The 27,982-nt window shown below is 40.8% G+C and overlaps 1 protein-coding gene and 2 pseudogenes across 1 annotated transcript; all 3 read left to right on the top strand.

The window, feature by feature from the left end:
• Positions 1-1,835: 1,835 nt before the first annotated feature.
• LOC129627783 (hemoglobin subunit epsilon-1-like) lies at positions 1,836-9,179 on the top strand (annotated as a pseudogene).
• A 2,704-nt stretch (positions 9,180-11,883) lies between these two features.
• On the top strand, positions 11,884-13,292 carry LOC129629072 (hemoglobin subunit epsilon-4). The gene is made up of 3 exons (XM_055548859.1): positions 11,884-11,978; positions 12,104-12,326; positions 13,164-13,292. Exons 1-3 carry the CDS (start codon positions 11,887-11,889, stop codon positions 13,290-13,292), a joined length of 444 nt encoding a protein of 147 aa, XP_055404834.1. The 5' UTR covers positions 11,884-11,886.
• Positions 13,293-19,204: 5,912 nt separating this feature from the next.
• LOC129629073 (hemoglobin subunit beta-like) lies at positions 19,205-27,428 on the top strand (annotated as a pseudogene).
• Positions 27,429-27,982: the final 554 nt, after the last annotated feature.

Raw genomic sequence — 27,982 nt, forward strand, 5'->3', positions numbered from 1 at the left:
GCCATGAAATCAAAAGACCCTTGCTCTTTGGAAGAAAAGCTATGACGAACCTAGACAGCATGTTAAAAAGTAGAGACATTACTTTACTAACAAGGATCCATCTAGTCAAAGCTATGGTTTTTGTAGTAGTCATGTATGGATGTGAGAGTTGGACTATAAAAAAAGCTGAGTATTAAGAATTGATGCTTTGAACTGTGGTGTTGGAGAAGACTCTTGAAAGTCCCTTGGGCTGCAAGGAGATCCAACCGGTCAATCATAAAGAAAATCAGTCCTGAATATTCATTGAAAGGACTGATGCTGAAGCTTAAACTCCAATACTTCGATCGCTTGATGCAAAGAGTCAACTCGTTGGAAAAGACCCTGATGCTGGGAAAGATTGAAGGCAGGAGGAGAAGGGGACAACAGAGGATGAGATGGTTGGATGGCATCACTGATAGGATGGACATGAGTTTGAGTATGCTCCAGGAGTTGGTGATGATCAAGGAAGCCTGGCATCCTGCAGTCCATGGGGTTGCAAAGAGTAGGACATGCCTGAGCAACTTAGGTAACTGAGGTTAGGTAGTCTATCCTAGGGCGTCTTTTTAATTTTTCTTAAGGGAGGGAGAACTTTAGAAATGCTTGTAAAGGTCACAGCCCAGGAAAACTGATCCACTAAAGGCTGATTTTTAATTACACAGTTATGGGCTGCTTCTCCCCCACAACCCATTCCTTACCATCATATCAACAGGACTCCAGTAAAATAACAGTGGGTTGCAGATGAAAATGTTGTAAGGTACAGACTCTATTTGATGATGATGATAAGTTCTTAGGGAAGGCTACAGACAACAGGGACATCAAAATGCAAAACAAAACAAAGACACTAGAGAAATTTGAAGTCTCCATCACTGATGGCTTCAAAAAACATCGAACATACTCCAACACCTAGCCTCTCATATCAATTCATTTATTTCTCATGGTGATCACAAGTCCTAGTATTAAATAATTTCAGACTTCTTAGCTGCCTCACTGGTGTCAATAAGAAGAGAAAATCAAGAAGAAAACTCAGGGCAATATCTCCAGAGTGGACAATTTCTCTTGTTGTCACAGAACAATGAACAGAGTTCCCTGGAAGCACAGGATGTAAGCTTATTCTGCCTGTTCTCTCTATGAAATAACCTTTGGATATTTTAATTTGGGATTGAGCTCTTAGTTCTATTGTAGATTTCTTGCATTTCAATTCAGCTTCCTGAAGTAACCATAAATGTGTGTGTGTGTTTTTTTTTTTCTCCCTTGGAAAACTAAAATCCAGAGCTTGTCTATAATTCACTCCTCAAGAGAGCTAGAACTGATTTGAGTTTCTTGTCTACGATTGTATTTTTTATCTTGAGCATGTTTTTGTCTTTGTCACCATCTCACCATCTTTAACCAATACTAAAATGGTTTGAATAGAACTCCTTCCTTGTCTGGTGCTTAGCTACACTCCATGAGTCATTCTGGGAGAAGGAGAATGGGAGAGATGGATGCCATCGTGGAGGATGACATGGGAAGAGCTGAGAGCGAAAATGGGGAGTGAGTGGAAAATAGTATTGCGGATGCAGGAGGACATAACAAAGGAAGGGTGTCTCAGGAACCAACACGTTATCATACACTCAATATACATCTTCCTTGCTGACCATCAGCTGTTCTTATTCCATGCCTGAGGGACACAGCCTAACCTTGGCCAGTGACTGAACGGACAAGCAGGAGCAAGGGGGCAGAAGTTCAGCAGTAAAGAATAAAGGCCACGGCATCCAGCAGCAGCACAGACTTGCTTTTGATGCTTCTGTGATCACCTGTAAGCTCCACGACTTGACATCATGGTGCATTTTACTGTGGAGGAGAAGGCTGCTATCACTGGCCTGTGGGGCAAATGGAATGTGGAAGAGGCTGGAGGCGAGGCTCTGGGCATGTAGAAAGTGGGCTTCATGGGGAAGGATGGTGAATATGAGCCTGGCAAATTGATTAGCAAATTTTGAAAAAATTTTCAAGTCACTGATTTGCCATCTGCTATCTCCATCTCATAGGCTACTGGTCTTCTACCCCTGGACCCAGAAATTCTTTGACAGTTTTGGCAACCTGTCCTCTGCCTCTGCCATAATAGGAAACCCCAAGGTCAAGTCCCACGGCAAGAAGGTGCTGACCTCCTTCGGAGAAGCTATGAAGAACTTGGACAACCTCAAAGGTGCCTTTGCTAAGCTGAGTGAGTTACACTGTGACAAGTTGCACGTGGATCCTGAGAACTTCAGGGTGAGTTCAGGAAGTGTTCATGCATTCCCTGTGGCTTTTTACTTTGCAGTAATAATGGAAGTTGAGTGTTTGATTGGAAAGACTAGCAAAGATCTCAGAAATCATAGATCAAACTAGGTGTTAGGAGGACAGACTTCCAGCGGGCATACTGAGCCCACCTTGATTCAGGACTAGTGACATAAAGAGCTATGAGCAGCCTTACTGTGCATGCATGCTAAGTCGCTTCAGGTGTCAGATTCTTTGTGACCCCATGGCTGTAACCCACCAGGCTCCTCTGTCCGTGGGATTCTCCAGGCAAGAATACAGAAATGTGCTGCCATTTCTTTTTCTAGGGGGTCTTCCCGACCCAGGGATCAAATCTGTATCCCTCACATCTGCACTGGCAGGCAGGCTCTTTACCATTAGTGTCGCAGTGAACAGCCTGAAGTTTGCTTAAAAATTTTCAGAAACTTCTGTCAGAACTGGATGTATTTACCCCCAGAAAATATCAAAGAGTAGCATATTTGTTCAAGGAGAAATAAAATCTGACTTTTGATAGATGAAGTCCAATCTCAAGGAAGGAGAAATATCTTATGTGATTCCTGATGACTGAAGTTAGGAAAATATTTGAGAGAATAATTTTTAGACCATTCTTCTCAAAGAAAAATAGATCAATTCTCTATTAAACTACCCATCAGTATTGTGACTAAGTGGAGGCATATTGCTTCATTGGTTGGAGGCTTTACTAAACTCATTCTAGGAACCCATGAAATCCTGAAATCCTTTGAATATAAAAATTAGAGGGAGGGAGAGAGGCAAATAAAAATAGTGAAATAGGAGAGAGGCAGGGGCTATAGGTAGAAAAATGTTGAATGGAGGGCTCATAGAATTTAAATTAAATTGAAGGACAAGCTCATCTGAGTTTATTGTATAGATACAACTCATTGAGCAGTTGAAGATGTGGACTTGGGAGTGAATGTAGGTACTAAGCCATTATTTTCTGCAACTCTTTTAGGAAACTTCTACTTGGCATACTTAATTGTCATTCTGTCTCTCACCCAATAGCTCCTGGGCAATGTGATTGTAATTGTTCTGGCTACTCACTCTGGCAGAGAATTCACCCCTGACATGCAGGCTGCCTGGCAGAAGCTGGTGCTGCTTCTGGTGTTGCCACTGCTCTGGCCCACAAATACCACTCAATCCTCTTTTCAATTCACCATTTTGTGTCCCCAGTGCCTTCCTTCTGCCCTTGGGGCTGGGGTTTGACCTTGAGAGCCCAGCTTCTGTTTAATAAAGTACATTCTATTCAGGGATCAAAAATTAACATTGTATCTTCTATCATTTCATCTTGTGTTAAAGGAGAAACAGTTCATTAGCTGAAGGATGGGGAGAGACATAGGAAGAAGTAACAGTCCCTTGAGAAGCATTGGGAAACTCATCAGTGGAAGACAGACATTCTGGTAGGATTTAGGGTTATTGGGAGAAAGTTAAGGTGGAGAAAGGAGTATTCTGTGGTTGAAAATGTTTATTTTAGTGGTTGTGGACTGACTGCCACGGGGCAGTGTGGCAAAAACTTACTGTAGCAGGAAGGCAGATGTAGTAAGTGGTGTCTGAGAGAAAACAAGATAGATTTATAGTGCATGCCAGAGAGTTTGCGGAAAAAAAACAAAAGCTTTGTAGGGATTCATCATCTAGACTCGGGTTACTTTTTCAGTTTGCTCCAACATACATTTTGAGTCAACTAAGTTATCATATATCTTATGAGACTGAATTGGAGATAAGAAGATCAGTTGAAGGGTGGCTGAGAATTTTCAAAAAATCTCCATGAACCAGCAATAGCTTACCCTTTTCTGAAGGATTCCACTGTCTCCTTACAAAGCCAAGGCTAAGACACTTGAAATCATTGTACATCATATTCTGATTGAATGTAATGTGTACTAAAGTAAAATTAGAGCTAGGGTAGTGTATGAATTCAGACAAACAGGGGGATGACCAAGACTTCATGTAGGAGATAAGATAATAACTAAGTCTCATAGTTCAAAATTAGCCAGCCAGAGCTTGGCAATGTGCATGAAAATGGCTCTCTGGAAGTGGAAGAGAAAGTAAGACATAGGTAGAGGATTAGGAAAGACTAGATAATATAAGGTTTTGAAGATAAAAATATGTTATTGATAGTAGTAAGAGTAAGCAATAAATATTCTTAGAACTTTAAATGACTCAAGGAGTAGGATTTGGAGGGGCAAATAATCTGCTTAATTCACACAAAATGAATTGAAAATTGCAGACTAGACATGGATGCTAATTGAGGAGAACAGATATAATGGACTCAATCCAAGAAGAGCAGTGTGTGTGTTTGTGTCTGACTTTTTGTGACTGTTTGGACTACAGCCCACTAGGCTCTTCTATCCATGGGATTTTCCTGGCAAGAATGCTGGAGCTTGTTGCCATTTCCTCTCCAGAAGATCTTCCTGATCCACTGATGGAACTTGCATCTCCTGCTTGGCAGGCAGATTCTTTACCGCTGACCTCCGGGGAAGCCCTGAAAGATCAAGGAGGTCTGCAAAAACTGAAGGATGAAGAAAGGGAGAGTTAATAGGACATATTTTCTGATTGACTGGGGTGGATGAGAAGGAAGGGGGTGGCAGCAGTTGAGAAAACTCACAGCCTGGCTCTATCAAGAAGAGGCCTGCAATGACCTGGGGACATCATATAAGAGAAGCATTAACTGAATTATTCTTGAGAATGTCACTGCCAGATTGCTCAGGGAATCATGAGCTCTAGGCTTTGAGTCAAACTGTCCTCTTGAGGACTGGCAAATTTAACTCTATGAGGCATTCATTTCATTATTTCCATACATTAACTACAGTCAGTTCAGTTCAGTTCAGTGCCTCAGTTGTGTCTGCCTCTTTGCGACCCCATGGACTGCAGCATGCCAGGACTCCCTGTTCATCACCAACTCCTGGAGTTTACTCAAACTCATGTGCATTGAGTCGGTGATGCCATCTGACCATCTCATCCTCTGTGGTCCCCTTCTCCTCCTGCCTTCAATCTTTCCCGGCATCCGGGTCTTTTCAAATGAGTCAATATGTCCTGTGAATTACTTTCGAATTTGGCCTTTTGTCTTCACAATGTGGCTAAAAGACCAGTAATTACATTTTTGCAGACTGTCAACACACTGGTCTGTCTGTGCTCCCTTACCTATTTATTTATTTGAGTGCATTGGATCTTAGTAATGGTTGGGAGATCTTTGTTGCATCATTTGAGCTCAGTAGTTACATCTCTGGGTGGGATCCTTGTTGCCCAACTAGAGATTAAATCCATGTTCCCTGCATTGTAAGGAGAATTTCTATCCACAGGACCACTAAGAAAGTCCCCCATTGCCTCTTAATATGCCCCTAAATAGAGTAAAGAAAGGCTCTCTGTGGCATGAAACCTTCTCATCCAGTCAGTCAACGAATGAGAGCAAAGTACTTTTCTAAATCAGTCGATCTCTTTTTCATCCTTCTTGCCTCTCAACTATTATTCTTACTCTGAATATCACTTTCACTTTTCACTTTCATGCATTGGAGAAGGAAATGGCAACCCACTCCAGTGTTCTCGCCTGGAGAATCCCAAGGACGGGGGAGCCTGGTGGGCTGCCGTCTATGGGGTTGCACGGAGTCAGACACGACTGAAGTGACTTAGCAGCAGCAGCAGCAGGGATGATGATGGTGAAGGAGCAAACAAGATATATTCTTCCTCCCTTAATGATCTAGGTTTAGATCTGGATTTTGCCAGTTCAGGACAATTGAACTGAAAACAAAAACACAATTTACACACACACACACACACACACACATATGCATATATTCAGGTCTAGAGGGCTCAATTTTTTAATAGATGAAAAGGTGTCTAATTATTGTTGATAGACCATAAAAGTCAGCTGAGAAAAATAATGTGATAACACAATTATCTGGGAATATTAATCTAACTAAGAGCCAGAGGGTTTAGAGTTTGTCATTACCAGGTTTAAAATCCTATAATGACTTCTTATTCCCTATCACTGAGGAGAAGTTCTAAGTTATTAATTAGGTTTATGCTTTCTCTACAACGGTATTTTCTGCCATTTTCACTTTTACTATTTACATATCAACCAGCCCAACACTCATATCTCTAGCATAACAGATGTTTGTTTTACTTTCCTTAGAGGTTTGTGCCACTATCTCAACTTTCAGGACCTCTATCTTAATACTCTCAACTGACAGATTCCTTCTTTTCATTCTGGGCTGCCTCAACTATGACCTTCTTAGGGAGACTTTTTCTGATGTGATTGTGTCCCTCTCTCATTATGTCCTGGAGAAGGCACTGGCCACCCACTTCAGTACTCTTGCTTGGAAAATCCCATGGACGGAGGAGCCTGGTAGGCTGCAGTCCATGGGGTCGCTAAGAGTCGGACACAACTAAGTGACTTCAGTTTCACTTTTCACTTTCATGCATTGGAGAAGGAAATGGCAACCCACTCCAGTGTTCTTGCCTGGAGAATCCCAGGGATGGGGGAGCCTGGTGGGCTGCCATCTCTGGGGTTGCACAGAGTTGGACACAACTGATGCAACTTAGCAGCAGCAGTAGCAGCAGCTCATTATGTCCAGATATTAATTTCCTTCATAACAAATGATAATAGTTGAAATTATTTGTTGATGGGTTTACTTATTAATTTTCTGTATCTTCCACCCCCAAATTAGATTCTTTGTCTATCTTAAATCTTCAGTACATAGAACAATTATAACACAAAGTCATGCAACAAATAGTTATTGAATGTACATTTAAGGATCCATGGGAATGAAAGTTTGAAAAAACATTATAATTTTATTTAATGTAAGAAACATAATGTTTGATCAGCTGTCCTGAGATGGAATGTGTTTCTCAGAGTACAATCAAGGACCCTTGCCTGGCCTTTCCCCTGTGTTGTCATTTGTACTAATGGGGAGCCAGCTCTAAGACCTTAGAACCTGCTGCTTTGGTTTGAATTTGAGCATCCTGCTAGCTCTGCAGTTTGAGATGCATCACTTAATACCTTAAGCTCTCATTCACTGATCATGTTTATCTAAGTTTATTTTTTAGAGAATAAAATACATTAATATATCTCATATCTTCAGTTCACTAATTGGAACATAAGCTCTATTAATCTCTTTCTCTAAAAATAATTGACTGCATCTATAACTTCTATCTTTTAGCAGTAGTATTTATGTTATCTATAAGCTCTATCTATCTGCACTATATGTGTATGCTGCTGCTGCTAAGTCACTTCAGTCGTGTCCGACTCTGTGCGACCCCAGAGATGGAAGCCCATCAGGCTCCCCCGTCCCTGGGATTCTCCAGGCAAGAACACTGGAGTGGGTTGCCATTTCCTTCTCCAATGCATGAAAGTGAAAAGTGAAAGTGAAGTCGCTCAGTCGTGTCCAACTCTTAGCGACCCCATGGACTGCAGCCTTCCAGGCTCCTCCATCCATGGGATTTTCCAGGCAAGAGTACTGGAGTGGGGTGCCATTGCCTTCTCCACTATATGTGTATACATATTCATAAATATATGCAATCTTTTGTCTCCAATAATAATGCTTTTTAAAAAAATTTAGCTATAAGGATAGTTATCATTATTGAAACTGAGCTTCAATGGAAACTGAAGCTATATGATATTTGATATCTTATATCAAATGATAATTTCAAAAATTATCATTATTGAAATTGAGCTTCAGTGGAAATAAAAGATCATTTTGTGAGGAAATGGAAAATTCAAAGCCTGAAATTGAGAAATCAGCAAGACATGTTTAGAGGAAACAGAAGAGATGAGTCCAAAAACAGAGGGATGGTAAGGAAACAAGGATAGCTGTGGGAGGTGAAACATTTGGCAGTATTGAGGTTGAAAGGAAATAAACTCCAGAAGACTGAACTAAGTAAGACCAAGAAGTAATGCAATAGGGACTAAAGACTGCTTTCAGAAGGCCAGAGGGGTTTGTTTGGACTTTGTTTCCTTTTAGAAGAAACCTATATAGGGATGAGGAAAGTGTATACTGGAAAGTATACTTGTATGAAAGGAACTGTGCCTTTGTTATTTTTCACTTTTCCTCTCCTGGAGGCAGAAAAAAACATTGCCAAGGAGAAATGTCTATACAGCATATGCTGGTTCTGTATAAGGAAAGAACTTAGAGTTCATAAATATATTACTAAGGCTATTTATACATTAGGGCTTCCCTGGTGGCTCAGATGGTAAAAAATCCACCCTCAATGTGGAAGACCTGGGTTCCATCCCTGGGTTGGGAAGCTCCCCTTGAAGAATGGCCTTGCAACCCACTTCAGTTTTCTTGCCTGGAGAATCCCCATGGAGGGAGGAGCCTGGCAGACTGCAGTCCAAGCAATCAGGCATGACTGACTAAGCATACAGCACATTCATACATTGGCTGAGCATTTGTACAGAATTGTTTCTAGACAGCCATTTCAAGTTTGCATCCTATAAATCCAGAAGTGGGATGAAGTGTCTCTGGGGGAGGAAAACAGCTACAACATGTGGGCTGAAGTGAGTACAATAATAAAGCTACGAGTGTTTATTTTTATGCCTGCAAAAGGTGAAGTTGCTGGTGCTAGGAATATAGGAGGGGAATCATGGTCAAGCCCTAGTCTAGCAAGGGGAACAAACTAGCTGTGCTTAGAGACAAGGCAAGGCCCCAGGCTTTGCGGGAAGTTGATATCACTCAGTTCAAAATGGGAGCAGAGAGGCCAGCCCAGAACTCTCTGCTCACTGTGCACATCTGTTATCTCTCTCCACCTCCACAGCTCCTGGAAATTGTGCTAGTGATTGTCTGGCAAACCATTTTGATACAGAATTAACTCCCCCAGTGCGGGCTGCCTTGAAGACGATAGTGACTGGACTGGTGAACACCCTGGCCCACAAGTATCACTGAGGGTCCTGCCCAGTAATAGAGTGTCACCAAGGAAAAGTTTTATTGTTCTAATAATAATAATAATAATAACAACAACAACAACAACAATAGCAGTAGAGTAATGCTCTGCTAAGAGTTCTTCTCAGAGTATTTGTCCTCAGGTCTGCTTTTCTCATGTGCTTTTACATATTTGGAAACATTAGAAATTCTATGTTGAGCTGTATTTGGGGGTGCGGGTCACCATTCAGATTTTGCATGAAATAGAAATTTCTGCAGGAAAATTAAAAACAGAGCACCTAAGGGATGTGGTTGGGACATACACTTGGGAGAAATATATACTCATGAGTTTTTCCAGTTAAAGATATAGGGGTGTTCAGGTGGGAGGGGAAGGGTATCAGGGGACAAGAGCTCCTCAGGAGCACACAATTAAGTGGGTCTGAAAAAAGACCTCACTGAAGGCAAAGGTTCTGAGGTAGAGTACCTAAGTGGAGATTCTTTACAGGAAAATTAGCCCAGGTCTGAAGATGACAATGTCCAGGCAAGTATGTCATTCCATTCTAAGAACATATTTTCTAAAAGCAGCTGGCTTGTCCCAGCCCTTGTGAAGAGAGACTCGGGATGGGAGAGGTTGGAGATCAGAGCAGGGGATACCGCTTTTCAAAGTCAACTCCAAAGAACTGCCCATGGGCTTTACTAAAGAACTATCTGGTTAAAGTGAAGAGAGCTGCCTGAGAAGGTTATTATTTTTTTTTTTTTCAGGACTTTTTTTTTTCTTTTAAATATTTATTTGTATTTATTTATTTGGTTTTGGCACGTCTTAGCTGTGGCAGGCAGGATCTTCAATCTTTGCACCATGCAGGATCTTTAAGTGTGGTATGTGGGATCTAGTTCCCTGACCTGGGTTGGAACCTGGGGCCCTGCATTGGTTGTTCAGAATCTTAGCCACCAGACCACCAGGGAGGGAATGTTAAATTGATTGTTGCCATGAGGAGACCTAAGTGAGCAGGCTGGCTACAGCATTTCCAGAAGGAGAGACCATTGTAAACTACTCAGAGAGAGGGACTGTCTAAAAAGTGAGAGAGAAAATCAGGAGTTAGAGGTAACTTCCAGAATCATTGCCTGTTTTGCTGAAAGGATGGCAGCTATTCCCCAACATTCAGAGCTGCGGAAGCCCCTGAGTCTGGGGCCTTGCAGGGGCACATACTCTGCTGAAGATGGGAATCAGGGCTAGAGATAGAAAGTACCCAGAGCCAACCCTGCAGGCCAGACCCCAGCTGAGTGTGAGTGAGGTTCCTGGCTGTGGTCATAGTTTCCGCTTTTTTCATTTCTCTGACTTATTTTCTTGAAGCAAATTCTTTTGAGATTAATCCAAATTAATCTCTGTACCAAAGTGCTCACATAAAACAGTGCTCACAGATTATCCACTCTGTCATGATAAACAAGCTTCCAGAAACAGAAATTTTTATCCACATTTTACACTTAAGTCTTTTCAAGGCTGAATCCATAAAAGTGTCTCACTATATCAAATAGACAGAAAGGATTTATTTTCTAATAGTAGAAATTTTGCTATTAATATAATACATTGGGTTGAACTCTAAATTTTAGAGCCCCTCTGTAAATACACATGAAAATTATTTTCTTATTATATATACATATACTTGTAAGAGTGATCTCAGGGAGAAACAAACCAGCTTTCTGGAGGTCAAAATGTGGGAGCAACAAATTCTGAAATAAAATGAATCATTCCCTCTCCCACTAGAAATGTGTCTTTGCCAGTCTTGTAAATGCTTATTTGGATGCATGAGAACACAGTACCTTAGATCACAGGGGCAGTGGTGTGTAGAGTACTGTCATTGACGATTGCCTCTGACTGATTAGATATGAAGAAAAGTCACACTCGGCCAGGAGTGTGGACCCAGCACATGAGACAACTCAGTTCATCCAGAACCATTGCCAAGAGGAATTCATATACTCTCTTCATTAAACATAGAAGCACCTATTCCCCAAAACTCAATAGTGTATTCTCTGATATGAATGCATAGATACATGTCCTGGCCAGAGACACTTTCTATATAATCAGAGTGAAAAAAATTATTCAGACAAGTACACATATTACTGATAGAACTCAGTAACAAAGGGGTGATATTCAATTCTCTAAATTACCGAGTTCTTACCTATCTTGTTTCTAAATTGATGCTGGATTGGGATCATTTTTACCTGTTTATGAGAATTATAAAAGTATGAGCCCATATAAGCTTTAGAAGCATTGGTAACCCAAGAAGAGCCGTGGCTTCATCTATTAATATACCCTGGCTGGACAGCAGAACAGTGTCTTATAAACACCTGACACAGTGCTCAACAGAGTTCTAAATGTTGCTCTTCCTAACTCTAGCTATGCTTCATGGTCAGCCTGCTGGTCACTTCAGGAGGGGTGGTGGGGAGCTTGAGATATGAATTGCACAGTAGAGGGTAGGGGGGACAATAGCAGAGTATCTATGATAGAGCCAGCAACACTATCAGAGACACAAATGTCCATCTTGCTGACCCACCCTTGCCCAAGTCCCACCCCTGGTGGTGGCCCCCTACCTTTGACCATTAGTCTCATTTTACTGGGCGAAGGAAGGACCTTGGGACAGGAGCTGAGGAATAAAAGGCCAAACAGTGAAAAGGCAGCACAGACTTGCTTCTGGCCCATTAGGATCAGATCACCAGTAAGCTCCCAGACACCATGGTGCATTTTACTACTGAAGAGAAGGCTGCTGTTGCTAGTCTCTGGGCCAAAGTGAATGTGGAGGTGGTCGGCGGTGAGAGCCTGGCAAGGTAAGCACTGGACACAGGTAGGAGAGGATGTAGAAAAGCTGAAAGGGTTCCAGAAAAGAGAAACTGGTTAGGTTTCTTACATACTCTGACTTCTCATCTGTTCTTTGTTTATGATCATCCTATAGGCTCCTGATCGTCTACCCATGGACCCAGAGGTTCTTTGACAGTTTTGGTAACTTATACTCTGAGTCTGCGATAATGGGCAACCCCATGGTCAAAGCCCATGGCAGGAAGGTGCTGAACTCCTTTGGAAATGCCATTAAGCACACGAATGACCTCAAGGGAACCTTTGCAGATCTAAGTGAGCTGCACTGTGACAAGTTGCACGTGGATCCGGAGAACTTCAGGGTGAGTTCTGGGCATGCCTGTGCTTTGTTCTTTCATCCAGGTTTCTGTGCTGTGGTGATAATGAGAACACTGACTCAAGTCTTATGCTATAGAAATATATTTTTTGGAGGTAATATTTCAGAGAAAGGCTTGATCTTGATAGGTTTTTCCAGAGGTCAAAGGTAAGACCAAGTAATTATTCTATGGCTAGTAGAAGTCACTGGTCATCTGATAATTCTGAAAACAGAAAACATGTTGTGAAGAAAACTAAACAAACTTGAGCTATATGTTTTGGCCTGGAGAATACAAACTGAGCCATGCAGAAGAATATCTTGCCTTTGATAACTGAAATTTTCTATGAAAATTGATGAATACATTTCTTTATGATTTTTGAGTTTTGAACCAGAACTAAACAGTGCAAAATAAGAGCAACTTTTCACGATTTGTGCCTCCTTCACTCATCTCTAGCAAAGATGAAATGTTTTTGTATACAAGGTGCTGGATTCCTTGTCAAATGGATGTCCAAACAATCTGAATGTATGTAATATCTGAAGATACAATATGCATATGAAGTCCCCTTAATTTTACTTAAAAAAAAAAAGGGAGAGAAGGTACCCATAGCAATGCTCTGGGGTTGGAAGTTGACAGAGAAAATGGGAGAATGATATAACACAGTGGGGGTTCAGACTGGGAGTCACTGAAGCCAATGCCAGATCTATAATGATGCACTTTTGTGGGAACATGGCCATGAAAGTTGCTCAGCCTCTTATGAAGAAGGAAATGGATGTGGCATCTATTTGCTGGAAGGGCAGCCTGAGACCTTCTCTTCATTATGTACTATCTTCTTTTTATTCCCAGCTCCTAGGCAACATGATATTGATTGTCTTGGTAACCCACTTCAGCAAGGAATTTACCCCGCAGATGCAGGCTGCCTGGCAAAAGCTGACAAACGCTGTGGCTAATGCTCTGGTCCACAAGTACCACTAGTTGCCTGGCCAACCATGTTTTTTGCCTATCTGAGGGCCCAGTGTCCCATCAGTTCATCTCCTGAAGACAGAGCGAGAGAGTTCTAATTCCAGACATAACTCCAATATAATACAAATGAAGTAAAAGTCAGGGTCTATAATGAATATCTTTGTATTTTCTCTTTGTTTTTATCTTTTCTAAGTTGATTCAGCCAAAAAAAAAAAAAAAAAAAGGCATTCCTATTGGAACTGGGAATATTGGAGATTGAGAGTTTGGGGAGGTTATAGAAGGAACCCTAATAAGATTCTGTAAAAGTGACTTCAGTGGGTAGTTAATCCTAGGAGGGGGAGTTAAACTCCTGAAACAGAGAAGGTCTTTAGAAAAAGGAAAGAAATGGAGTTACTCCTGAGAGATGCAAAATGATTGTTAATAGTGAGCTGTTAGGACACAAAGTAAGGGACCTGTATAGTCTGTTATTTGTATAAATGCTGGATAGAGCCCTTTCTGGACTATTTTTATTTAATATGAGTCATATTTTTAGTAGCTATAAGTGCAATGGAGATCAGTCCTGGGATTTCTTTGGAAGGAATGATGCTAAAGCTGAAACTCCAGTACTTTGGCCACCTCATGCGAAGAGTTGACTCATTGGAAAAGACTGTGATGCTGAGAGGGATTGGGGGCAAGAGGAGAAGGGGACGACAGAATATGAGGTGGCTGGATGGCATCACTGATTCGATGGATGTGAATCTCACTGAACTCTGGGAGTTGGTGATGGACAGGGAGGCCTGGCGTGCTGCGATTCATGGGGTTGCAAAGAGTCGGACACGACTGAGCGACTGATCTGATCTGATCTGATAAGTGCAATGAAGATGGTATTTTAGACACCCAGTCAAGCACACTGCTCTCAACTTTTTCCTTGCATCTTCAATGGGGCGTGCTTAGTCCCTTCAGTCATGTCTGACTCTTTGCCACCCCATGGACTGTAACCTGCCAGGTTACATAACCTGTCCATGGGATTCTTTGGGCAAAGATACTGAAGGATTTGCCATGCCATGGTACTAATGCTATATTACTTGGGAGGTCTGCGACCTGGAACACATTTTTAATTCTATCAAGCCTTTGGTAGAGATAAAGGCCGTTTATGAGGAAAAATTACAAATTCAAGATCCATCATGTCAGATCCAATTCAAAGAAGATAAATTAATAACAGTGGGGTAGTATAAAATTATAGAGTCTGCTAGAGGGTCCAGATGAGAAGGAAATGGCAACCCACTCTAGTGCTCTTGCCTGGAGAATCCCATGGACAGAGGGGCCTGACAGGCTGCAGTCCATGGGGTTGCAGAGTCAGAAAAACCATAGTTTTGACTAGAGGGACCTTTGTTGGCAAAGTCATGTCTTTGCTTTTTAATATGCTGTCTAGGTTGGTCATAGCTTTTCTTCCAAGGAGTAAGCATCTTTCAATTTCATGGCTGCAGTCACCATCGGCAGTGATTTTGGAGCCCCCCAAAATAAAATCTGTCACTGTTTTTACTGTTTCTCCATCTATTTGCCATGAAGTGATGGGACCAGATTCCATGATCTTGGTTTTCTTAATATTGAGTTTTAAGCCAACTTTTTCACTCTCCTTTTTCACTGTCATCAAGAGGCTCTTTAGTTCCTCTTTGCTTTCTGCCATAAGGGTGGTGCCATCTGCACATCTGAGGTTATTGATATTTCTCCTGGCAATCTCGATTCCAGCTTGTGCTTCATCCAGTCCAGCATTTCTCATGGTGTACTCTGCATAGAAGTTAAATAAGCAGGGTGGCAATATACAGCCTTGACATACTCCTTTTCTTATTTGGAATCAGTCTATTGTTCCATGTCCAGTTCTAACTGTTGCTTCTTGACCTGCATTCAGGTCTCTCAAGAGGCAGGTCAGGTGGTCTGGTATTCTCATCTTCTTAAGAATTACCCAGTTTGTTGTGATCCACAGAGTCAAAGGCTTTGACATAGTCAATAGAACAGACATAGATGCTTTTTTGAACTCTTTGGCTTTTTTGAAGATCCAGCGGATGTTGGCAATTTGATCTCTGGTTCCCCTGCCTTTTCTAAATACAGCTTGAACATCTGGAAGTTCACGGTTCATGTGCTGTCAAAGACTGGCTTGGAGAATTTTGAGCATTACTTTACTAGCGTGTGAGATGAGTGCAATTATGCAGTAGTTTGAGCATTCTTTGGCATTGTCTTTCTTTGGGATTGGAATGAAAACTGACATCTTCCAGTCCTGTGGCCATTGCTGAGTTTTCCAAATTTGCTGGCATATTGAGTGCAGCACTTTCACAGCATCATCTTCCAGGATTTGAAACAGCTCAACTGGAATTCCATCACCTCCACTAGCTTTGTTCATAGTGATGCTTACTAAGGCCCATTTGACTTCACATTCCAGGATGTTTGGCTCTAGGTGAGTGATCACACAATAGTGATTATCTTGTATGTGAAGATCTTTTTTGTATACTTCTTCTGTGTATTCTTGCCACCTCTTCTTAATATCTTCTGCTTCTGTTAGGTTCATACCATTTCTGTCCTTTATCCAGCCCATCTTTGCATGAAACTTTCCCTTGGTATCTCTAATTTTCTTGAAGAGATCTCTAGTCTTTCCCATTCTGTTGTTTTCCTCTATTTCTTTGCATTGATGGCTGAGGAAGGCTTTCTTTTCTCTCCTTGCTATTCTTTGGAACTCTGCATTCAGATGCTTATATCTTTCCTTTTCTCCTTTGCTTTTCACTTCTCTTCTTTCCACAGCTATTTGTAAAGCCTCCTCAGACAGCCATTTTGCTTTTTTGCATTTCTTTTCCATGGGGATGGTCTTGATCCCTGTCTCCTGTACAATATCACCCTGTCTCCATCCATAGTTCATCAGGCACTCTATCAGATCTAGTCCCTTAAATCTATTTCTCACTTCCACTGTATAATCATATGGGATTTAATGTAGGTCATACCTGAATCATCTAGTGATTTCCCTACTTTCTTCAATTTAAGTTTGAATTTGCCAATAAGGAGTTCATGATCTGTGCCACAGTCAACTCCCTGTCTTGTTTTTGCTGACTGTATAGGGCTTTCATGTTTGAGTTCAAAAAATATAATCAATCTGATTTCGATATTGACCATCTGTTAATGTCCATGTGTAGAGTCTTCTCTTGTGTTGTTGGAAGAGGGTGTTTTCTATGACCAGTGCATTCTTGTGGCAGAACTCTATTAGCCTTTGCCCTGCTTCATTCTGTATTCCAAGGCCAAATTTGCCTGTTACTGCAGGTGTTTCTTGACTTCCTACTTTTGCATTCCAGTCCCCTATAATGAAAAGGACATCTTTTTTGGGTGTTAGTTCTAAAAGGTCTTGTAGGTCTTCAGAGAACCATTCAACTTCAGCTTCCTCAGTGTTACTGGTTGGGGCATAGACTTGGATTACTTTGATATTGAATGGTTTGCCTTGGAAACAAACAGAGGTAATTCTGTCATTTTTGAGATTGCATCCAAGTACTGCATTTCGGACTCTTTTGTTGACCATGATGGCTACTCCATTTCTTCTAAGGGATTCTTGCCCACAGTAGTAGATATAATGGTCATCTGAGTTAAATTCACCCATTCCAGTCCATTTTAGTTCGCTGATTCCTAGAATGTTGACGTTCACTCTTGCCATCTCCTATTTGACCACTTCCTATTTGTGCCTGACTCGTGGACCTAACATTCCAGGTTGCCAAGCAATATTGCTCTTTACAGCATCGGACCTTGCTTCTATCACCAGTCACAACCATACTGGGCATTGTTTTTGCTTTGTCTCCATCCTTTCATTCTTTCTGGAGTTATTTCTCCACTGATCTCCAGTAGCATATGGGGCACCTACCGACCTGGGGATTTCCTCTTTCAGTATCCTATCATTTTGCCTTTTCACACTGTTCATAGGGTTCTCAAGGCAAGAATACTGAAGTGGTTTGCCATTCCCTTCTCCAGTGGACCACATTCTGTCAGACCTCTCCACCATGACCCTCCCAGCAAAGTGCAGCCTCTGCTCCTTACTTTGGACGAGGGGTATCTCCTCACGGTTGCCCCTCCTGACCTTGAACGTGGAGTAGCTCCTCTCAGCCATGTTCAGTAAACCTTTAATCCAATTTTCTGTTGATGGGGGGGGGGGGCAATGTTCCCTTCCTGTTATTTGACCTGAGGCCAAACTATGGTGAAGGTTTGGTGACATCCATGAATGGCGACCTCAATGAAGATAATGGCGACCTCCTTCAAAATGTCCCCTGCACACACTACTACACTCAGTGCCCCCAAACCCTGCATCAGGCCACCAATGACCAACACCTCCCCTGGAGACTCCTGGACACTCACTGCGAGTCTGGGGCAGTCTCTTGTGGGGTCACTGCTTCTTTCCACTGGGTCCTGGTGCATTTTTTTTAGTGCCCTCCAAGAGTCTTTCCCCAGTCCTATGTAAGTTCTGGTGGCTCTATGGTGGGGTTAATGTTGACCTCCTCCAAAAGGGCTATGCCATACCCAGGTCTACAGCACCCAGAGCCCCTGCCCTTGTAGCAGTCTGCTGCTGACCAGTACCTCCACAGAGATGCTCAAACACAGTTCTCTCTCAGTCTCTGTGGGGTATCTGGGTCTTGGTGCACACAAGGTATGTTTGAGTCCTCTGAGCATTTCTGGCAGGTATGAGGTTGATTCTAAATGCGATTTCACCCCTCCTACAGTCTTGCTGGGGCTTCTCCTTTGCCCTTGGATGTGGTGTATGTCCTCAAGCAGCCACAGCTCCAGAGCTTCACAGCTGCCACACTTTATCACTAGCAAAGTATAAAATTTTTTGTTTATCTACAGCCTTGCAGTACTTTGAAATTGTCAGTCTCTTCTTTATGTTATTTCCCTTCCCCTTCCCTTTCATTCCATTATTTTCTCTTCTCTTAGACCCTCCTTCCCTTCTTCCATCCTTCCCTCCTCCTCCCTCTCTTCCTTCCTTCCTTCCAGCTACACTGGAAAATATTTGTATATAATTGTAGTATTATTTTGAATTGAGGACAGTGACATGTATTTTTAATCTTCATTCCTGGGTCCAATTCCACCTTTTTTTTTTCCTGAGGACAACGCTATAGAAATTTCTTCACTTTTTGTTTTCCCAGAAACCCTCTCAGACTTTATCAGGCTGAATAAGATAAATCTTGTTTGTAATTCCTCTACATTCTCTCTATAGTCATATCATAGCTATATTTTTCTTTATTTCTCATTTAATTTTTCCCTATAAAATCCATTAAGTCTACTTCAATAGTTGGTAGAAAGACATTATTTCTTCTTTTTCACTTACTTAATGGACATTTATTTCAAATAAAGGATGGAGAAAAATAGAATTTTGTGACCTAAAGTATTTATACAAGAAAGAAAGCAAGTTAAATCTATGACAAAATAGTTATTCATTCCAACCTCTTACAAATATCTCTAGAAACTAAGTATAGCTCCCTCTAGAAACTGCTTGATAAAGTTTTTGCTTTCTATGTCTTACTTTCTGTAAGTAATTCTGTAATTCATAGGTTTAAACTGTAATTCATAGATTTAAACTGTAAGAGACACATTGTACAATATCATACTAAAATATTGACATATAAATAATACTGGGGATAAATTTGTAGAAGCAACTGATGAAGGAAATCAATTTGGGAGATAAGAACAGGGAGAGCAGAGTTTCTGAGTCTAGACACACTGGATCAGCCAATCACAGATGAAGGAAACTGAGGAACAGGACTGCATCTTACTTTCCCCCAAACTAATGAACTTGTGTTATGCCCTGGGCTAATCTGCTTTCAGAAGTAGGGAGGGCAGGAAGCTGGGCAGGGCTTAAAGAAAGAGCAGGTCCCTGATGCTTATACTTGCTTCTGACACAATTTGCAACTATACCAACAGACATTATGGTTAAACTGACTTTTAAGGAGAAGTTTTCTTTCATGTTCTTGTGGAGCAAGATGAGGTTGGATGAAGTTGGTGTTGAAACCCTAGGCAAGCAGGTATTCAGCTTACAAGGTAGGTTTAAGGAGAGTGAATGGCGGCTGGGAGTGTGGGGACAGAGCCATCCCCTGAAATTCTAGGAGGTGGTGACTCCCTCTGACCTTGTGCTATTTTCACCCCTTAGGCTGCTGATTGTCTACCCCTGGACTCAGAATCTCTTTGAGTCCTTTGGGGACTTGTCCTCTGCTGATGCTATTATGTGCAACCCTAAGATGAAGGCACATGGCAAGAAGATGCTAGACTCCTTTGGTGAGGGCATAAAACCTCTCAACGACCTCAAGGGCACCTTTGCTGTGCTGAGTGAGATGCACTGTGATAAGTTGCATGTAGATTCTGAGTACTTCAGGATAAGTTTATGGGACCTTCAATGTTCTTCTATTTTTTGGCCAGACTCTTCTCATGACGAGAGGGACAAATGGCACAACACAGTTTAGAATGGAAAATAGATATTCTGATTACAGTACTAGGGACTGACTCTTCAGGATCATTTAGTTTCTTTTTACCTCTTTGCTCACAGCTATCATTTCCTCTTGTTCATTATTGTTCTCTGCAATGTCTTCTCTTTTTTTAAATTATACTTTTTTTTTGAGTATGCAAAAAAAAAAAACCTTTCCCTATTCACTTTAAAAGTTGCTATCTAATATTTTCCCTTTATCTGTTCCTTTCAAAGGAAAAAAATGCTGTATCACTTCTCAAAATAATCCAAAAGAATAAAAATGATAACAAATTCTGGATTAAGGTAGAAAGACAGTAACATTTTAAAATATAAAGTCAGGCTGATATGGGTGGCTTTACATCAGTAGTAACATCTACACGTCAACCATGTTTGTGCTTATATCCTAGGGGCACAGCTTGGGATGAGACTGAAATACTCTGAATCTAACCTGGATACCTGCACTAACCATGCCCTTGCTTCTCATTTTTTCCACATAGCTCCTGGGCTACCTACTGATAAATGTGCTGGCTTATTACTTTGGCAAGGTATTCATCCTAGAAATTCAGGTTGCCTTTCAGAAAGTGGTGGCTGGTGTGGCAAATGCCTTGGCCCATAGATACCTCTAAGTGCTCCTAACTGATTTCCAGGAAAGGTCCTTTCATCTTCAGAGCCCAAAAACCAAATATGGGAAAATTATGAAGAATATTGAGCATTTGGTCTCTGCCCAATACAAAGATTTATTTTCATTGTGTTGGTGTACTTAAGTTATTTCACTGTCTCTCACTCTGATGGGAACATGGGAGGGCAAAGTATTGAAGACAAAAAGAAATGAAGGGCTACTTGAGACCTTGGGAAAATATATCAGCATCTTTGACGCCATGACAGTAATGGCTGTAAAGAGTTGCTCCTTTAAATTTGTAGAAGCAACTGATGAAGGAAATCAATTTGGGAGATAAGAACAGGGAGAGCAGAGTTTCTGAGTCTAGACACACTGGATCAGCCAATCACAGATGAAGGAACCTGAGGAACAGGACTGCATCTTACTTTCCCCCAAACTAATGAACTTGTGTTATGCCCTGGGCTAATCTGCTTTCAGAAGTAGGGAGGGCAGGAAGCTGGTTTATATGTCAATATTTTAGTATGATATTGTACAATGTGTCTCTTACAGTTTAAATCTATGAATTACAGTTTAAACCTATGAATTACAGGAGCAACTCTACAGACTCTGCTCCTTAGTCTTACTTTCTCTTAAAGAATTCAAGTTGCAGCTTGATTTGAGAGTTAGATCATTGGTATGTTTTATTTAAATCAATTGTTATTTAGCCTTTCTTGTAAATGTCTTCTCTCTCTTTAATTGTCCAGAACTTCACTTAAATCCATTAAGTTCTTCTGCCTAAGGACACCACTGTTCTAAGATTATGCATTTTACTGTCCCGATTGCTCCACCTTTCCTAACCTCTTTTTATCCTGGTTTTCTCTGTCATCTTATACAGATCTACATGAAGGAAAGAAACAAGGGGGAGGTAGCTTTGCTCCCTCTTTGCTTATATTATAATATTGTGATATACATAGGACTGACTAGAAGGCAAAAAGAGACTTTTGTGGCTTAATAGTCACTGCTGTCTTGCAAACCTTAGTGAGTGAAGGTCACTCAGCTGTGTCCCAATCTTTGCGATCCCATGGGCTATACAGTCCATGGAATTCTCCAGGCCAGAATACTGGAGTGGGTAGCCTTTCCCTTCTCCAGGGTATCTTCCTGATGCAGGAATCGAACTGGGGTCTCCTGCATTGCGGGAGGATTCTTTACCAGCTGAGATAACAGGGAAACCCCTCTGCTTCAGTTTCAGTTCAGTTTCAGTTCAGTCTCTCAGTTGAGTCCGACTCTTTGCAGGCCCATGAATCGCAGCACACCAGCCCTCCCTGTCCATCACCAACTCCCGGAGTTCACTCAAACTCACGTCCATTGAGTCGGTGATGCAATCCAGCCATCTCATTCTCTGTCGTCCACTTCTCCTCCTGCCCCCAATCCCTCCCAGCATCAGAGTCTTTTCCAATGAGTCAACTCTTCGCATGAGGTGGCCAAAGTACTGGAGTTTCAGCTTCAGCATCATTCCTTCCACTGAACACCCAGGACTGATCTCCTTTAGAATGGACTGGTTGGATCTCCTTGCAGTCCAAGGGTCTCTGAAGAGTCTTCTCCAACACCACAGTTCAAAAGCATAAATTTCTTGGCACTCAGCTTCCTTCATGGTCCAACTCTCACATCCATACATGACCACTAGAAAAACCATAGCCTTGAGTAGATGGACCTTTGTTGGCAAAGTAATATCTCTGCTTTTCAATATGCTATCTAGGTTGGTCATAACTTTCCTTCCAAGGAATAAGCATCTTTTAATTTCATGGCTGCAGTCACCATCTGCAGTGATTTTGGAGCCCCCAAAAATAAAGTCTGACCCTGTTTCCACTGTTTCCCCATCTATTTCCCATGAAGTGATGGGACCGGATGCCATGATCTTCGTTTTCTGAATGTTGAGCTTTAAGCCAACTTTTTCACTCTCCTCTTTCACTTTCCTCAAGAGGCTTTTTAGTTCCTCTTCACTTTCTTCCATAAGAGTGGTGTCATCTGCATATCTGAGGTTATTGATATTTCTCCTGGCAATCTTGATTCCAGCTTGTGCTTCTTCCAGCCCAGCGTTTCTCATGATGTACTCTACATGTAAGTTAAATAAGCAGGGTGACAATATACAGCCTTGATGTACTCCTTTTCCTGTTTGGAACCAGTCTGTTGTTCCATGTCCAGTTCTAACTGTTGCTTCCTGGCCTGCATATAGGTTTCTCAGGAGGCAGGTCAGATGGTCTGGTATGCCCATCTCTTTCAGAATTTTCCACAGTTTATTGTGATCCACACAGTCAAACGCTTTGGCATAGTGTTAGTATACTGTATTAGTGTTTTCTTTCTGGCTTTCTTCACTCTGTATAATAGGCTCCAGTTTCATCCACCTCATTAGAACTGATTCAAATGTATTCTTTTTAATGGCTAAGTAATACTCCATTGTGTATATGTACCACTCCTTTCTTATCCATTCATCTGCTGATGGACATCTACGTTGCTTCCATGTCCTGGCTATTATAAACAGTGCTGCGATGAACATTGGGGTACACGTGTCTCTTTCATTTCTTGTTTCCTCAGTGTGTATGCCCAGCAGTGGGATTGCTGGGTCATAAGGCAGTTCTATTTCCAGTTTTTAAGAAATCTCCACACTGTTCTCCATAGTGGCTGTACTAGTTTTCATTCCCACCAGCAGTGTAAGAGGGTTCCCTTTTCTCCACACCCTCTCCAGCATTTATTGCTTGTAGACTTTTGGATCACAGCCATTCTGACTGGCGTGAAATGGTACCTCATAGTGGTTTTGATTTGCATTTCTCTGATAATGATGTTGAGCATCTTTTCATGTGTTTGTTAGCCATCTGTATGTCTCCTTTGGAGAAAAGTCTATGTAGTTCTTTGGCCCATTTTTTGATTGGGTCATTTATCTTTCTGGAGTTGCTTGTAAATTTTTGAGATTAGTTCTTTGTCAGTTGCTTCATTTGCTATTATTTTCTCCCATTCTGAAGGCTGTCTTTTCACCTTGTTTATAGTTTCCTTTGTTGTGCAGAAGCATTTAATTTTAATTAGGCCCCATTTGTTTATTTTTCCTTTTATTTCCAATATTCTGGGAGGTGGGTCATAGAGGATCCTGCTGTGATTTATGTCGGAGAGTGTTTTGCCTATGTTCTCCTCTAGGAGTTTTATAGTTTTTGGTCTTATGTTTAGATCTTTAATCCATTTTGAGTTTATTTTTGTGTATGGTATTAGAAAGTGTTCTAGTTTCATTCTTTTACAAGTGGTTGACCAGTTTTCCCAGCACCACTTGTAAAAGAGCTTGTCTTTAATCCATTGTATATTCTTGCCTCCTTTGTCAAAGATAAGGTGTCCATATGTGCGTGGATTTATCTCTGGGCTTTCTATTTTGTTCCATTGATCTATGTTTCTGTCTTTGTGCCAGTACCATAATGTCTTGATGACTGTAGCTTTGTAGTAAAGCCTGAAGTCAGGCAGGTTGATTCCTCCAGTTCCATTCTTCTTTCTCAAGATTGCTTTGGGTATTCGAGGTTTTTTGTATTTACGTACAAATTGTGAAAGTATTTGTTCTAGCTCTGTGAAAAATACCATTGGTAGCTTGATAGGAATCCATTGAATCTATAGACTGCTTTGGGTAGTATACTCATTTTCACTATATTGATTCTTCCAATCCATGAACATGGTATATTTCTCCATCTATTAGTGTCCTCTTTGATTTCTTTCACCAGTGTTTTATAGTTTTCTATATATAAGTCTTTTGTTTCTTTAGGTAGATATATTCCTAAGTATTTTATTCTTTTCATTGCAATGGTGAATGGAATTGTTTCCTTAATTTCTCTATTTTCTCATGATTAATGTATAGGAATGCAAGGGATTTCTGTGTGTTGATTTTATATCCTGAAACTTTACTATATTCATTGATTAGCTCTAGTAATTTTCTGGTGGAGTCTTTAGGGTTTTCTATATCTAGAACCTGTTTGTCATCTGCAAACAGTGAGAGTTTTACTTCTTCTTTTCCAATTTGGATTCCTTTTATTTATTTTTCTGCTCTGATTGCTGTGGCCAAAACTTCCAAAACTATGTTGAATAGTAGTGGTGAAAGTGGGCATCCTTGTCTTATTCCTGACTTTACGGGAAATGCTTTCAATTTTTCACCATTGAGCATAATGTTTGCTGTGGGTTTGTCATATATAGCTTTTATTATGTTGAGGTATGTTCCTTCTATTCCTGCTTTCTGTAGAGTTTTCATCCATTTTCAAGTCCTGTGGCCACAGCTGAGTTTTCCAAATTTGCTGGCATATTGAGTGCAGCACTTTCATAGCATCATCTTTCAGGATTAGAAATAGCTCCACTGGAATTCCATCACCTCCACTAGCTTTGTTCATAGTGATGCTTTCTAAGGCCCACTTTACTTCATATTCCAGGTTGTCTGGCTCTAGGTGAGTGATCACACCATCGTGATTATCTTGGTCATGAAGATCTTTTTTGTACAGTTCTTCTGTGTATTCTGGCCACCTCTTCTTAATATCTTTTGCTTCTGTTAGATCCATACCATTTCTGTCCTTTATCAAGCCCATCTTTGCATGAAATGTTCCCTTGGTATCTCTAATTTTCTTGAAGAGATCTCTAGTCTTTCCCATTCTGTTGTTTTCCTCTATTTCTTTGCATTGGTCGCTGAGGAAGGCTTTCTTATCTCTCCTTGCTATTCTTTGGAACTCTGCATTCAGATGCTTATATCTTTCCTTTTCTCCTTTGCTTTTCGCTTCTCTTCTTTCCACAGCTATTTGTAAGGCCTCCTCAGACAGCCATTTTGCTTTTTGCATTTCTTTTCCATGGGGATGATCCTGATCTCTGTCTCCTGTACAATGTCACGAACCTCCATCCATAGTTCATCAGGCACTCTGTCTATCAGATCTAGTCCCTTAAATCTATTTCTCACTTCCACTGTATAATCATAAGAGATTTGATTTAGGTGATACCTCTGCTTCAGTAGACACCATCAAATATTTTCAAAATCATTTGTACTGTTTTACATTATCACTAGCAAAGTATGAACACTTTTCTTTACAGGTTTGCAAAATTTCAGAATTGTCAAGCTTTCTTGTTCTTTATATTGTTTTCTTTTTCCTTCCCTTTCATTACATTCTTTTCCCTTCTCCTAGGCCCTTTTTCCATCCATCCTTCCTTCCTCCCTTTCTTCTTCTTTTCTTCCATCCTTCCTTCCTTCTTTCCAGGTATGCTAGTGGGTATATATTTGTATATCATTGTAGTAGTATTTGAATTGAGAAGAATGAAATTTGATTTGAATGTTCATTCCTGGGTCCATTTTTACTTTTTCTTGAGGACACAGATTTGGAAATTTCTGCACTTCTTGTTTTCCCAGAAATCCTGTCAGACTTTATCAAGCTGAATAATATAAATCTTGTTTGCAATTCCTCTGCATTTTCTCTACAGTCATATCATAATTATCAGATTTTTTTTTGTTTCTCATTAAATTGTTCCCATTATCATGCATGCTCCATAAACCTAGTTCAGTAGCTGCTAGAAAGACAATATTTATTATTTTTCATTAACTTGATAGAGCTTTATTTCAATGACAGGATGGGTGAAAATCGAATTTTGTGGCCCAAAGTATTTATACAAGGAGAAAGAAAGCAATAAATCTAAGACAAAATATTTATCCATTTCAACCTCTTATAAATATTTCCAGAAACAGAGTGAAGCTCCATATAAAGTCAACTTGATAAAATTTTTGCTTTCTAAGTCTTAGTTTTCATATCTATCAATTTAACTTTTTAAATTCATAGATAAAATTTAATTCATAGGTTTAAACTGTAAGATACATTACACAAGATCCGACTAAAATATTTATGCATAAATGAGACTGGGAATATATTTGTAGAGGCAATGGATGGATGAAGGAAATGAAGCTAAGAGATAAGATCAGGGAGAGTAGAGTTTCTGAGTCTAGACACACTGGATCAGCCAATCACAGATGAAGAGCACTGAACAACAAGAGTGCATCTTACATTCCCCCAAACCAATGAACTTGTATTATGCCCTGGGCTAATCTGCTCTCAGAAGCAGGGAGGGCAGGAGGCTGGGTGGGGCTCACAAGGAAGACCAGGGCCCCTGCTGCTTACACCTGCTTTTGACACAACTTGCAGCTGCACAAACACACATCATGGTGTATCTGACTTTTGAGAAGGAGGCTACTGTCATTGACTTGTGGAGTAAGATGAGGGTGGCTGAAGTTGGTCCGGATACTGTAGGCGGGCAGGTATTCAACTTACAGGGCAGGCTGAAGGAGAGTGAATGTCAGCTGGGTGTGTGGGGACAGAGCCATTGCCTGAGATTCTGGCAGGCACTGACTCCCTCTGACCTTGTGCTGTTTTCACCCCCTAGGCTGCTGGTTGTCTACCCCTCCACTCAGAGGTTCTTTGACTATTTTGGGGACTGTCCTTTGCTGATTTATGGGCAATGTTTTACCTTCTTTGTTTCCAGGCATCGTTTCCTCTTATTCATTCTTGTTTTCCTCTGTTTGTTCTCTGCAGTATCTTCTTCATATTTAAACATTTTGACTGTTTAAGTGTTTGGGTATTAAGACTTTCTTCTTTTATGTCACTTAAAAATTTTGTCTCATGATTTTCCCTTATCTCTTCTTTTCTAAGCAAGGAAGACAAAATGATATATTGCTTCTTGAAACAGTTCAAAAAAATAAAAAAATGATAGCAAGTTTGGAATTAAGACAGAAAAAGAGAAACATCTCTAAGTATAAATTCAGGCTGATATGGGTGGCTTCACATCAGTAGTAACATCTACACTTCAGCCATCTTTCTGCTTATATTCTAGGGGCACAGCTTGAGATGAGACTGAAATACTAAGTTCAAATTGGGTGCCTCTGCTAACATTGTCTTTGTTTTTTATCTCTACCACACAGCTCCTGGGCAATATACTGGTGAGTACACTGGCTTGAAACTTTGGCAAGGAATTCACCCCAGAATTTCAGGCTGCCTGTCAGAATTTGGTGACTGGTGTGGTTAATGCTCTTACCTACAAATACCATTGAGATCCTGTCTTTTTTTTTTTTAACATGAATATTTATTTCTAATTGATTGATGATTGGTTTACAATATTGGTTTGATTACTACCATACATTAATATGAATTAACCATAGGTGTATGTATTTTTCCTCCCAACTGAATCTCTCTCCCACCTCTGGCCCATTCCCACACCTCTAGGTTATTACAGAGTTCCCATTTGAATTCCTTGAGTTGATGACCATTGTGATAGCTTATATTAAATGGTGTCAGATTTTTGGCTTCCAGAGCAGACAGTTTCAATCCACGGCCAGAGACAAAATTTGATCACTCAGAGCTTTTGCGTGGCAGTTTTATTACAGTGAAAAAGGGACAGAGAAAGCTTCTGACACAGACATCAGAAGGGGAACAGGAGAGTGCCCCAATAGCTGGTCTCATCAAGACCTTATATAATTTTTCAATTGGTTACTAACAATGGAAAGGTCTTATCAAAGGCTCTCCCTAAATCCTAAAATAACAGGATTAGTCAGCAGGTTCTTAAGAAGGAGAACCATGTCCTCAAGCAACATCCATTATTTTTATA

Source organism: Bubalus kerabau, chromosome 15 (genome assembly GCF_029407905.1).
Source record: "Bubalus kerabau isolate K-KA32 ecotype Philippines breed swamp buffalo chromosome 15, PCC_UOA_SB_1v2, whole genome shotgun sequence".
Classification (NCBI taxonomy): Eukaryota; Metazoa; Chordata; class Mammalia; order Artiodactyla; family Bovidae; genus Bubalus; species Bubalus kerabau.

What these genes read in the sequence shown, in the direction of transcription:
- LOC129629072 (XM_055548859.1), top strand. Translation starts at nt 11,887, where the DNA reads ATGGTGCATTTTACTACTGAAGAGAAGGCTGCTGTTGCTAGTCTCTGG. An exon ending in GGCGGTGAGAGCCTGGCAAG is followed by an intron (nt 11,979 to 12,103) that starts GTAAGCACTGGA and finishes ATCATCCTATAG; the next exon opens with GCTCCTGATCGTCTACCCAT. An exon ending in TGGATCCGGAGAACTTCAGG is followed by an intron (nt 12,327 to 13,163) that starts GTGAGTTCTGGG and finishes TTTTATTCCCAG; the next exon opens with CTCCTAGGCAACATGATATT.